Genomic DNA, 13861 nt, shown 5'->3' on the forward strand with positions numbered 1-13861 from the left:
CGGTAGTGTAGAAGACCACTAAATTGAACGTATGAGAGAGCGCAGAGAGGACTGCTGCTGTTTTCTATGTGTATTTATAGAGAGACAGTGGGAGAGAAGTGAATGATATCACAGACCCTGTATTAGTGCTTGTGGTGTGGGGTCTTTGGGGCAGCTGTAGGGCCCAAGTCCTGTGATCAAACATTAGCTATGCGTTATAGGTCATAACCTTCATTTACTTCCAACCCCGGAGTGTCACATTCCTAGCCGTGTAACTCATCTCTGCTGGAGAAAGGGCAAGGTGTGTGTGACGTTCTGTCTCTGACATAAACATACTTCGGACGCAACCCTCTGCAGCCGCACCCTGCTTAAAATACCTTAAAACTAGATGTGTTCCGCCATCCATTATCTGTTCACTAAGGGCTGACAGCTGCAGGAGAGCGGTACGTATCCACACAGCATGAGTGATTACATTGTATTAAGGCTATTTAGCAACACCCCGCGCTGCAAAAACAACAGCACCAGATTTCTCCTATTGAGACCAATCGGATATTTGTCTTTGATTATTTGATGCAGTTGTTGCCGCAGGGAAATGGATCTGCAGCCCCAGAGGGGTTTAGTTAATTGTAGAATCAAAGCGATTTGTTACGGAATGGATACATGTATGAATTGTATGCAGTGTAGTGTATCAGGGGCTCTCAACTCCAGTCCACAAGACCCCCACACCTCCTCACCCCCCGCCCCCCCCAACTGGTCAGGTTTTCAGGATATCCCTGCTTCAGCACAGGTCACTCAATCAGTGACTCAGTCAAAGAACCACCTGTGCTAAAGCAGAGATAACCTTGAAACCGGACTTGTTGGGGGGTCTTGAGGACTGGAGTTTAGAACCCCTGCCTTACATGCTAATAGTTGTTATAGATTGCTGGATAATTACTATGCCTCCTGTTTGAATATACGTTTCATTGTTACATTGTCTTATTGCGTATCCTGAGCTTTGTAATATGTTTCTATGCTCCTCTTCTACAGCATTGGAGTTACTATTGATACATACAGTATCGTGCTATTCAGTCATGTTAACTCTTTCGGTACAAGAGGGAGCGTCAATATACTGCTTGTCTTTCCTGCTCTGAAGGGGTTTCTGTGTTGTATATGTAAACCAGATCTGTCACAGGTTGCCATGTCTTTTGGCAGACAATGTAAATGCGGGTGCACAGGCGCTTTCAAGACCTCAAGGGGGGAACTTTCACGCTGGCCCCACAGCTTGTAACATCCCCAGGAATTACCCCCTGTAGCTAAAACAAATAACACATCCCACAATTTCCAACAGTAAGAAAAGAAGCCTCAAAACAGCATTCAATATGACAATTATTTGATCAATTGCTATGCTTTTACTTCTCATAAGTATGAGTCTTTCAGTTCAATCTTTTGGCCAAAACATGTCAAGCTGCATCCACATCAAGGTTAGGCTCTTTCACCAGGTACCTACACTGCCAGTGTTATACCGTGTCCTTCATATGTCCTGCACTGCATAGAGAGAAGAGGAACCCCAGCAATGATATAGTCCATAGCATGGCATGTGTGATATATATGCGGAACTTAAGGGGTTAACATTTAGGACCACTCTGGCCATTATTCTGTATGGTGGGATAAGCGCAGGTTACATGCTATCCCATGAAAAGCCCCATTGGCCGTACTGGGTCTTTCCTGCGATAGCGTGTCACCTCCGCGTATCCCACCTTACAGAATAAGCCCCTATATGTGCTGTGTGTGAGCTACAATGCAGGCAACACTGGTTAGGAAAAAAAACAGAAGTGCCCTAAGAAATAGTGGAAAAAATCTAAAAGAAGAGCAAGATATAAAGTACTTTCGCAAGCTTGTACGGTATAACATTGGGTGCAGCTTAACATGATTTGGCCAAAAGATTTAACTAAATAACCCATACTTATGAGAAGACTGAAAACATGTAGCAATTAATCAAATAACTTGTCACATTGGATGTGTATTGGGGATTCTTTGTTGACTGTTGTATATTTGAGGTCACTGTCCCAGTCACACTCCAGTTGACACCATATGATATTGTGGGACTGGGGTTGGAGCTTGCTAAGATTGTGTATGTCTTATCCCACATTTTCACACAATACTCATCTGTTCTTTGTATTACACAGGTCCTAGCACTAATCCTAATATGATGGCTCCAATAATATTGAAGGAAATGCTCCTTTTCGCAGGTAAGTCCCCCTGTAGCAATAGGTATTGTGGCAATCTGTCTGATTTCATGCGGGAAATCATCTTTATCGATGGTGTTAACAATATTTAGTTTATGTTTGTGTTAGAAGAACAGAAAAGGAGCAGTGAATTTAAGGAACATTTAATTTATTTTTAAAATAAAAGTGAATCTGTAGGTTTGTAATCCTATCCTAATTAACATCACATTATAATCACTGGGCACCTTATGAAATGACATACAAGTTCCACACAAAACAGGTAGCAATTTTTTAGCACTGTGATCCCACATACAGTATGACCATTATTAGGGGACTGGCTGAAGGTAACCCAACCCCTGTAATGTTTTGTAGCACTGAAATACTTCTGAAATCTACGATGGTTTTTGACTAGCCATTTGCTGCCCCTTTGCCCACATTCGGTGTAGATTGTGCCTCTATTTTGGACTTTACACCCATATACAAGACATACAGTAGCACTGATGTTATTTTAATTGATGACGTAAGACTCACTTTCTGTCTCACGTTGTTAGTACAGTAAAGCTATTTACGGTATATTATTTTTGTCAATCCTTAAAGCGGCAACCCAAGCCAGTGATTTTCTTTTACCATGGGATTGAAGCAGGGGGTCTGCGGAGCTGAGCCCCCGTTAATTTCAGCTCTGGGAACCCCTTGCTTTTGGAGATATTTACCTCCATAGTAGATGCCGGTAGCTGCTCCGCTCGGCTAGCAGAGATCACGTAATGGTGAAGCTTCACCGCTCCCGAGACCCTGCGGACCAATAGAAAGCCGTGATGTCATTCGGTGTGGCTTCCTATTGGCCCGCATGGTGCAGAGATAACAGCCCCGGCTATGGAGGTGAGTATCTCTGGAAACAGGGGGGTCCCCAGAGCTGAAATGAATGGTGTTCAGGCTGGGAGGCCCACTGCTTCAATCCTGTGTATACATTTTTTTTTTAATAAATGTAAAATTAAAAGCACTTGTATTGCTCCTTTAAGATTCACTTTCTGCCTCAAGCTGTTAGTAAAGGTATTTACTGTATGTGATTGTCGTCAGTACGATTACTTAACCCTACCTACATTAAAAACAACAACTTTCATTCTTTTTTTCTTCCTGTTGTATTCTTTAAAACGCTGTCATTTCTTTCAAGGTGAATTAGAACCACGGAGAATGATTAGAGGAAAAGCTTTTCTAAGTTCTTTCTGGTAACGCTGAATGGGACATATCTGTACTTTCGAGTGTGTGCTAAACCTGGGATGCTCCACTCTTGTCCTCAAGCCCCCCCCCCCCCCCACCCGCAACAGGTCAGGTTCTCAGGATATCCCAGCTGCTTCAGCACAGGTGGCTGAATCAGTCCCTGCTTCAGCACAGGTAGCTCAATCAGAGGCTCAGTCTTCGACTTCAGTCTGATTGAGCCACCTGTGCTGAAGTTGGGATATCCTGAAAACCTGACCTGTTGGGAGTGGTGGGGAGCGGGGTGAGGGGGGGGGTTGAGGACTGGAGTTGAGTCCCCTTGTGCTAAACTAATGGTAATGGTTCTACACTTTCATCACAATAAGAAAACCAGAATTGGGACGTATAATTCTTAGGCTGCGCTTATAGTGCTGGCGACTGTGACGTCGCACAGCGCCTAGCAAGACCATGCAGTCCATCGGCACGTGAGCACTTCAGCCAATTGGGGCGAACCGCTCACAGCCACGACTCCGCTATGCCCCCTGGTCGCCCTCTCTTGTCTCCTGTACTATAAGCAGGAATCGCTATTACAACGTCACCGTCGCCGTAGCCTGCACAGTAAGTGCGGCCTTATACATCAAATCCGATTACCACGGCTCTGCATGTACAGATCTGACATTTATAACAATGTATCACAGACTGGAATAGTTACACTAGGTTTTTCAAAGGGGTCACAATGAGGAGAACATTCTGAGTAGGAGGGCTGCAACAGCATTGTAATGTCATTTATAAACGTGACATGGGTCAAAGACCAATAAAGAAAAACATGAGAGATTGGACATGTTACAAAAGCTGGTCCTATCATTTGCAAGATCTGTACAGATGTGTGAACGTTTCATTTAAATTCATGGACCAGGCAAAAAATATTTGCAAAATGGCCATGTTCACGAAAAAATATTTGCCAAGCATTTAAAGTTGGTGGGCAGCTCGCATCACGGGACCCTGGTCATGTGACATTTTAAACAGGCACTCCTAGGGACCATTAAAAAAATAGGATTCAAGCAGGGGGTCTCTGTAGCAGACCCCTTGCTTCAAACCTATATTTAAAAAAAAGTGTCACCTCATCTAATACAGCCATTTCTGCATAAATCTCACCAAAAGTGGTGAAATTGTGTCAAAAAATGGCTAGAACATTTATTTAAAAAAAAGACATAAATAAATAAACATGAAATGTAAGGGGAAATCACAGAAATATTGTGAAGCGCTTATGAAAACCTTTGCACATCTCTACTCCTATATTTTCATTAACTTAGTTAAAATGTGAGTTTCAGCCGGCTGGCCTCAAATTGAAAAGCCCTGGACTGTGGTATTAGTAATCTGTGAATGAAAAGCACTGCGCTGTCTCAAGCTTTAGCCTATAATGCAGGGAGAGGTCCCTGGTTTGGGGTCAATTGTCACTGATAATAACATTCTGTCATTCCATTGCTTGCAGGGATACTTGTGACGTTCTCGTCGGCGGCCAATACAGTAAGATCTCACCTACCTGACTGTAATAGCTTATTTGCAATACTTTATCAATACCCTATCCTCCCCCCCATTGACGCCTCTATACACATATGCCTTAACCATATCCTCTCTTTTGTTTATATGAGAGGAAATCCTCCTGGAGTGGAAACACTGAACCACGAAGCATGTATAGTGTTATAAAAACTCATTTGAGGAGAAGGATGAAGTGTTGCACACTGGAGCATTGCTCCAAAACCGGTGCAGTTTGCGTCACTTCGCCTCTGCGTCTGTATCAGGGCGTTTTGCTGCATTGAGTGTTCTGGGAGAAGAGTAAGGGCAATATTATGATGAGAGGGATCAAAGGTTCTGCCTATAACTGGGGCAGTTTTCCTCTCTCTTTGCATGAAATAAACCCACCAGGTTTAGGTGGCGCCCCCCTCTGCTCCTGAGAGATCTAAATGTAAGAAGAACGATTAACAAACATACATTTTGCCTTTGGAGCAAATTGGCGCAAATGCAAGTATTTGCTCCATGGTCAAATTGCCCCTTTGTATACATATCCTCTAACACCCCCCCCCCCCCCCCCCCCCCCCCAGCAATTGCAACGTAATTCGGTGTCATTATGCATTTGTAGTTCATTCACAGTTCTCCTATAGAAATCCTGGTTATTCTCATGTGGGATAGGAAGGGAAATACTGAGCTCCTTCTTGCGGTTAATTTTACACACACACACACACTGCACTCAGTGTTAAGTATTCTACAGAGGGTGCCTGTGCTAGATGGAAAAAAATATCCAATTAAAGAAAAGACGAGAATGGTGCACCAGACACTATATACAGTATGCAACAATAGAGGGTGTTTATTAACCCTCAGTGCTCCTGTGTGTTATGGGTCAATAGACACCCTCTATTTTTGCATATATTTTGTCTGGTGCACATAATTATACTATTCTCGTCTTTTCTTTAAGTGTAAAAAAAAAAAATATATATATTTATTTAACACAGAATATATTTAAATTAGACTGGGCCTCCAGATGCTTGGCAATATGTGCACATCTAACACCCTAAATAGTGATATTATAATAAACTTAAATACTATTCGAATATTAAACTACTCAATGTGAAAAAGCAATACAAATATTTACCAATAAAAAAATGTGCACATTGATAATTACAATTAACTGATAACTCAGTGACTATAGATGAATAAGTGGGATATCACTAGTACGAAAACAATAATGCTTTTGAGAAGCTAATAAATGTGTCAGTAATAAAAATATTAAAAAAATAAAAATAATTAAATGAAAAGTCCAAGAAAAAATATTAAAAAACCATAAAAAATCCGGTATCACCAGGATGCTATATACACCACAAACACATAAACACACAAGCACACACACGTTTACTTTCTTTAGATTGAGATATTTGTTTCAAAGTTCAGCACAGTTAGACTTTGTTTATTTTTGGAAATATTATTGAAAGACTTCAGAATAAAATAATTTATCTTCTGAAAACCTTTATCTCAGCATCAATGTATCATACAGTAGTCCGATGTTACCCCACTTGTAATAACAGGAGGAGTCACACTACTTCATGTGCTCAAGATCATTTCTTTCTTTTGGTCTAAAATAATCTATATTGTTAAATAGTGTCACTTAGAGAAGCTGAGAATATGTTTGCTGTAGCCTGGTAAGAATGTGCCCGAAGCCGCCTGGTCTGAGATGTGTATGACCAGAAGTCTCTGGGCTGGGGAAGTTTAGTGGGAATCGGACCTGAATACATTTTAAATGCATGTATTATTTCGAAAGACGATTCTGCTAATGTCTTGTCCATTTTCTCCCACAGTGCCTGTACTCCTCTGTGAATGGTAGGTGACTGAATAATATCATCCTGTATATATCAATTTTGTACTGATCATGTTTCCAGATCCTTTAATATACCTATTATGTTTTTTTTTTTTTCTTTTAACAGAAACAGCGGTGTGTGCAAACACAAACAGGTAAAGTCTCAATTCTGCCTCCAATACAGCAGGACACAGTGTGTATCAGGGGTAGCCAACTCCAGTCCTCAAGAGCCACCGACAGGTGAGGTTTTCAGGATATCCCTGCTTCAGCACAAGTGGCTCAGTCGAAGGCTGAGCCACTGATTGAGCCACCTGTGCTGAAGCTGGGATATCCTCAACACCTGACCTGTTGGTGGCCCTTGAGGACTGGAGTTGGCCTCCCCTAGTGTACTTTCCTAAATGAAATACAATATCAGTATTGCCAACCTAGCTCCATGTCACAATCTAACTGCACTCCAGTCCTGCTTTCTAATTCTCCTTTTCCAATAGAGTTGCAGGACTGGCATGAAGCTTGGATTAGATTTTGAAAGTGAGAAATGGATGAGAACCCCACGGTGACCTGGAGCCAGGTTCCCAATAGTACATGTGAAAGTCATTGTTATCCCATCAATTTGCCCTCAACTCTAAGTAAATTCCATCAGGATCCCTTGTCCTTTGTTAATCTGCTTCACAAACCCGTGTTCTGAATCAGTTACATTGATTTGTTGCTGTAAAAGGCTCTGCTTCTTCTTGCAGTGTGAATATTGGAGAGCTGGACTCCGACACAATTTGCAATGTGATATTTAAGCTGTATGCCTGCACAGAGGTGAGCATCCAATCTCCGAAATTATCCCATTACATAGGAAGAATACACTGGGAGTTGATGCATCACATTCACTAACTAAACTGTCTTGTCTTTGCACAGCGTTCTGTACTCAATTCCTTCCCCGATGATTTACTGGTGACTTTGTCTCACTGCTATCCCAGTGAGACAGTGCTGGCTCTGGATCCTGTATACTCATCCTTGTTCTTCTCCAAAGTGGACAGTGATCAATCCCAAGCGCTGTTGTCCAAGCTGAATCAAGAGGTAGGTATCCTTAATCCATATCATGCGTTCCTAGGCTATGTACTCCTTTAAATTCTATGTACAGTGTTCCATATACTGCATAGAGGGAAAAACAACTCCTAAATATTATATTCGATTTCCCAACACTTGTTGTATCAGCCAAATGTGAATTTGGGGGATAGAGTGAACTTCAGCACTTTCAGTGGTAGGATTAGGGTTCTATCTTGGGAGAGTGTCAAGTGTAAGTCACAGCAGACTGCTAAACAACACATTGAGACATTGTACACCCTGACATTCACAGAATCAGAATTTGCAAGGTGTGTGCATCATTTCTCAAGAAGTGTATGAAACTGCCCGCCCAAGGGATCTCAGTGGGGACAGCTCCAGGCAGAAATCTTCTTTGTGTCTCCTGAATTATGATCTCTAGAATTATGGCAATAAACCTGTTGCTATTTTGTTTTCTTTGAAATACCACTGAATGGGAGGGGATGTTTGTTCTTTAAAGTAAAAGTCACAGGGCTAGGCAGGAGAGAAATTCCTATGTAAGTACTTATATACAATCATGCTATCTGCATTACCGCTGCTTCAAGCAATGATTTCTAATACAAATCGAATTCCTGGATCTACACTGTATCCACAAAACGATTGTGTATATATGTTTAGGTCTTGAAATATTATGTACAAACTACATCTAGGAAGGCTAAGACCTCTCATGGGGATCTCTGGGAAGTATCACAAGCTGCAAGGCTGACCCATTTCTTCTCTTGAGCAGTTTCCAAAACTAAGCCCAGAATGGAGACATTATTTACTGGAGGGAATCTGGGCGAACATTACACAAAACCCGGGCATCAGCAGCACAGCGGCCCAGGTTCAGTGGATCCCAAATGTCCTTCAGCCCTTCCTGGCTTCTCTCAGTGCAAACATGGTGCAGTGTCTGCAGTATAAGAATGCAACATGTCAAAGCTTTCAGCAATTGTAAGTATTGATCGGATGTGCTAGAAATCTGTCCCCTCCCCTCACGGCACTGTAGGCAGTGGATTACTTTTACAAGTCTGTAACACAGTTACACAGTTAAACAGTTACATAGTTACATAGTTACATAGTTACATAGTAGATGAGGTTGAAAAAAGACATATGTCCATTATGTTCAACCTATGCAAAATTTAGACAACAGATATGTTATCCTATATTTGTATTTACAGTATATTGATCCAGGGGAAGGGAAACAAAAAAAAAACAGTGACACATTATCCAATGCTTTCTCATAAGGGGGGAAATAAATTCCTTCCTGACTCTAAATATTGGCAATCAGATTACTCGCTGGATCAACATCCTTTCCATGTTCCCTTATTTGGTATATTCCAGTATACCTTTCCTTCCTAAAAAGATATCCAACCTTTATTTGAAGATACCTGTTCTGGGACATATAAATGTGTTGTCATTATTTGTGACTCCCACTTCTCATTTTGGAGAGATATCAGAGAGTAGGAATACAATTAAGGACTGATCACTGTTAACATCTGTAGCATTATCAGTGAACTACTGTAGAGAGGAGCACATTGTATGCATTGTATCACCCAGGAGTTGGAAGAATTATTTCAAAGTGGATTACATTTGATTCTGTCACATGGAGATTAGGAGAAAATAATTATAAAGTCATTTGTTTCCCTAGACATTTCCGTTGCCCTAGACCTGTGTTTCTTTTAACCTTTTTCTGGTTAAGGAACCCTATAATTGTATTGTGAAAGCCTGCACAACCCCAACCCTCTCTAATAGTGCGTCTGAGATCAGATGCATTCAAAGGAACCCCAACCCTCTCTAATAGCGCATCTGAGATCAGATGCATTGAAAGGAACCCCAACCCTCTCTAATAGCGCGTCTGAGATCAGATGCAGTGTAAGGAACCCCAACCTTCTCTAATAGCGCATTTAAGATCAGGTGTATTGTAAGGAACCCCAATAAGATCACATGCATTGTAAATTCTTATGTATTTGGTACCATTTTTAAATGACCAGAAAATAGCAGAGCAGGGAACCCTTTAGGGATGCCCAAGGAACCCAAGGGCTCCTAGGAACCCCTGTTGAAAAACACTGATCTAGACACATCTCTCTTTAATACTTTAATATTGGAAGGGGCCTGCAATGCAACACAATGGAATACAGCTTTTATCAGCTGGTTTCAGTGTTCCTTATATAGTGTAATACTGTTTTGTAGTGTACACTGCATAGACCTTTGCAGGCTTACACTCCAATTTGGGTACCTGAAGCAAAGGGCGATAAAGGGACAGCCCAAGTTCACCAAGAGCTGACAACGGGCCCCAAACTGGTTTCACCTACTTCAAAGGAAGTGACATTGAGCTAATCCTTTAGCCCTTGTGAAGAATTCTGCATTCTCTTAATACAGTATGTCCTTCCTCTGCCAGGGTGAAAGGTCTTAACATGGAATACGCCAACATGAGCAAGCCTAAGAGACAAGAGCTGTACACTGCCATCACATCCTTTCTGAAGTACCAGCAAATCTCAACAGGTACCGCCTCAAAGTATAAAAGCTCTCATCATTTGTAGGCCGTTGTTATGTTTTGTAAGTCCCCCTGGTAGCAAAGAGATTAAACCCCTTATGCCCTCTAAATAGCTTCAGTACCCAACGAGTTTTAAGGAAACATCCACGGTCATTATTTACTAAGCAGCCATCGGTCATAAAATACCTTCCGGTGATGGAAGACCACGTAGGGCCCATTCAAGTCAATAGGCTGTAATGTGTCTTAAATCACTCGAAAGTGTCTTCTGGCAGAAGGCTGCTTAGTGAACATGGGCCTCCATGTTTCACCAGTTGAAGGAGCGCTGTGAATGCATCATCGAGGGTTTGCAGACTGAGAGGTGGATGTTACACTGTCAATCAACAAACCAGCTTTGGAGAACATCAAATGCAATTAATCCGCAACATTTCTTAACCCTGTTTAAGGCGTTGAGGGGAAGCAGCTCTTTGGGTCACCTGAAATCCCCACATTCCAACACAGCAAATTCTATTTGTAACTGTGCCTCTCTTTACGAGCCCTATGCTCATTACCAGTGTTGGCTACATTTGCTAACCTAAGCAGGCACAGGGACACCGGGTTGGTGAAGTAGTTCAAATATAGCGATTCTGCTCCTGATTTCAGGAAATACCTAACCTGCTAAAACATTAACAGATGCATCTCTTGGCTGTATTTCATGCTCTAACAATAAAAATGGAGAGAGACCAATTTAATATGTCATATATATATATACCTTTGTATATGTGCGTGTATAGATAGATACGATAGATAGATAGATACGATAGATACGATAGATAGATATGATAGATAGATAGATAGATACGATAGATAGATAGATAGATAGATAGATAGATAGATAGATAGATAGATAGATAGATAGATAGATAGATAGATAGATAGATAGATAGATAGATAGATACGATAGATACGATAGATAGATAGATAGATAGATAGATAGATAGATAGATAGATACGATAGATAGATAGATAGATAGATAGATAGATAGATAGATACGATAGATACGATAGATACGATAGATAGATAGATACGATAGATGGATGGATGGATGGATGGATGGATAAGATAGATAGATAGATAAGATAGATAGATAGATAGATAGAAATGAGTGAAACTGCATGCCTTCTAGAATGAAGACCCATCACACTTCTACCCTTGACTCAGTGCCATGTACCCTTCTATTCTTACAGTTACAGGACTCTCTTTTATATCAGTAATTAGCACTTGGTGAGAGAGTGTCACACACATAATGATGTCCTAGTGATACAAGCAGGTGGCTCTCTTATCTTAACCTCGCCGCTGTCCGTGGTTCTGTACAGTAAATCTGTTCTATAAACAGTATGAGTAAGAGATTCATTGTAACATTGTTATGGAACTTGCACAGAGCGGGTCACCTTCACATTATTCAGCTAGTAACTATAATATTGCTTTACTTGTTTCCCATTAGGCTCGGCGTGCTCACTGAGTATCACCAGCAAAGTTTGGATGGAACAGAACTTTGGGAAATTCTCTCAGTTGGCTGAATACAAAGACTTTGCCACACTCAACGCTAAGTTTAGCCCAGTACGTAACTGTTATTATATATTACAAATCAGGGGACCTCAAACAGACAGTCAGAAAGGAGTAGGAGGAGTATTAAGCGCCCTCTTATCATAAAGCAGTAATCCAGTTGACACTTTTAAAAAAAATAGTTTTGAAGCAGGTGGTCTCCGGAGCTGAGCCGCATTGATTTAATCTCTGCGGACCCCCAGCTTCCAGAGATACTGACCGTAGGGGGGGCAGAATCTCTCTGCGCCATTAAAAGCTCCTGTGTCACGTGGGCCAATAAGAAGCCGCAAGGGATACAATCACAGCTTGATATTGGCCCACAGGGCACTGGACATTAAAGCCGCCATATCAATAGCCACAACTAGTGCAGTCTGGGCTGCTTCCGGCACCCTCTTCCGAGGTAAGTGTCTCAGGAAGCAGGAGGTCCCTGGAGCGGAAATGAACACCATGACAATATCCAGTCCTGGTTTTACAATTTGCAATAACCCCACGAGTATTCTTAGGGTAAGAGTCTGCCAGCTCCGACAAGAACTAGCAAAAATTACAAATACCCGGGCCGGACATCCTTGGCAGGGAAGAAGAAACATGATTCATCACTATAAAAACTGATTAATTATGTGATATCTGTGGGTTAGCAATTTATTTGTTCAGTTTTTCTAGGAAACCTAATTTGTAGGAGTTTTCTGGGACCTGTTATCATTATTTAATTTTATCATGTACTTATATATATATCGTGTGTGTGTGTGTGTGTGTGTGTGTGTGTGTGTGTGTGTGTGTGTGTGTGTGTGTGTGTGTGTGTGTGTCTTATTTATATAGCGCCATTAATATTCATAGCGCTTCACAGCAGTAATACACGTGACAATCATATAAATAACAAATAATACAAATAACAGAACATGGGAATAAGTGCTTCACACATAAAAATTAACATTTAGGAAGAGGAGTCCCTGCTCCGAAGAGCTTACAATATACTAATATATGTATATATTAATTTATTTTTATTTGTTTCCCAAATTTATTAATCATTTTATTAATTTAATTATTAATTAATTTGCAGCTGGATGACTTATCTGTTCTTACACGGCCTCAAATGGCGAGCTTCAGTCTGGAGTCAAGCGCAGCAAATAACACAGCTGCTCTGAGCCAGATTACGGGAACATTGCAGAATGCCAGTGATGTGTATTCCTTCCTCACTTACCTGAATGAGGCTGTTACTTCAGTAAGTTACACATTCTCTTGTGTCTCTGGCTCACAGATCAAGGAGTCAGCTGCCGGGGTTTTCTATACATCAGTGTTTTTCAACAGGGGTTCCTAGGAACACTTGGGTTCTTGGGCATCCGTAAAGGGTTCCCTGCAATTTGAAAATTGTACCAAATTCAGAAGTATTTACAAAGTTGGGTTTCCTTACAATGCATCTGATCTCAGACACGTTATTACAGAGATTTGGGGTTCCTTACAAGGCATCTGATCTCCGACGAGCTATTAGAGAGGGTTGGGGTTCCTTACAATGCATCTGATCTCAGACGCGCTATTAGAGAGGGTTGGGTTTCCTTACAATGCATCTGATCTCAGACACGCTATTAGAGAGGGTTGGGGTTCCTTACAATGCATCTGATCTCAGACGCGCTATTAGAGAGGGTTGGGGTTCCTTACAATGCATCTGATCTCAGACGTGCTATTAGAGAGAGTTGGGGTTCCTTACAATGCATCTGATCTCAGACGCACTATTACAGAGAGTTGGGGTTCAAGCCCTCCCAACAGTTCAGGTTTTCAGGTTATGCCTGCTTCAGCACATGTGGCTCATTCAGTCCCTGCTTCAGCACAGGTGGCAATCAAGTTTTTGACTGTGCCTCTGATTGAGCTACCTGTGCTGAAGCTGGGATATCCTGGAAACCTGACCTGTTAGGGGAGGGGGCTTGAGGACTGGAGTAGAGCCCCCCTGAGTTTGGTCACTCCTAAACTTGCTTTTACTCACATCCAGCCAATGAAATAGG

The 13861-nt window shown here is 41.6% G+C and overlaps 1 protein-coding gene across 1 annotated transcript in view; it reads left to right on the top strand.

The window, feature by feature from the left end:
* The first annotated feature begins 329 nt into the window (after positions 1-329).
* Positions 330-13861, top strand: part of MSLN (mesothelin) — a 32764-nt gene continuing 19232 nt past the window's right edge. The window contains exons 1-11 of the mRNA XM_075565772.1: positions 330-422; positions 2145-2207; positions 4867-4901; positions 6725-6746; positions 6851-6878; positions 7458-7527; positions 7627-7788; positions 8540-8742; positions 10190-10293; positions 11767-11882; positions 12925-13086. Coding sequence (XP_075421887.1) covers positions 2165-2207; positions 4867-4901; positions 6725-6746; positions 6851-6878; positions 7458-7527; positions 7627-7788; positions 8540-8742; positions 10190-10293; positions 11767-11882; positions 12925-13086 — 945 coding nt within the window. The 5' untranslated portion in view covers positions 330-422; positions 2145-2164. The remainder of the gene's footprint in view (positions 423-2144; positions 2208-4866; positions 4902-6724; positions 6747-6850; positions 6879-7457; positions 7528-7626; positions 7789-8539; positions 8743-10189; positions 10294-11766; positions 11883-12924; positions 13087-13861) is intronic.

The sequence above is a fragment of the Ascaphus truei genome, chromosome 11 (genome assembly GCF_040206685.1).
Source record: "Ascaphus truei isolate aAscTru1 chromosome 11, aAscTru1.hap1, whole genome shotgun sequence".
NCBI classification, from domain to species: Eukaryota; Metazoa; Chordata; class Amphibia; order Anura; family Ascaphidae; genus Ascaphus; species Ascaphus truei.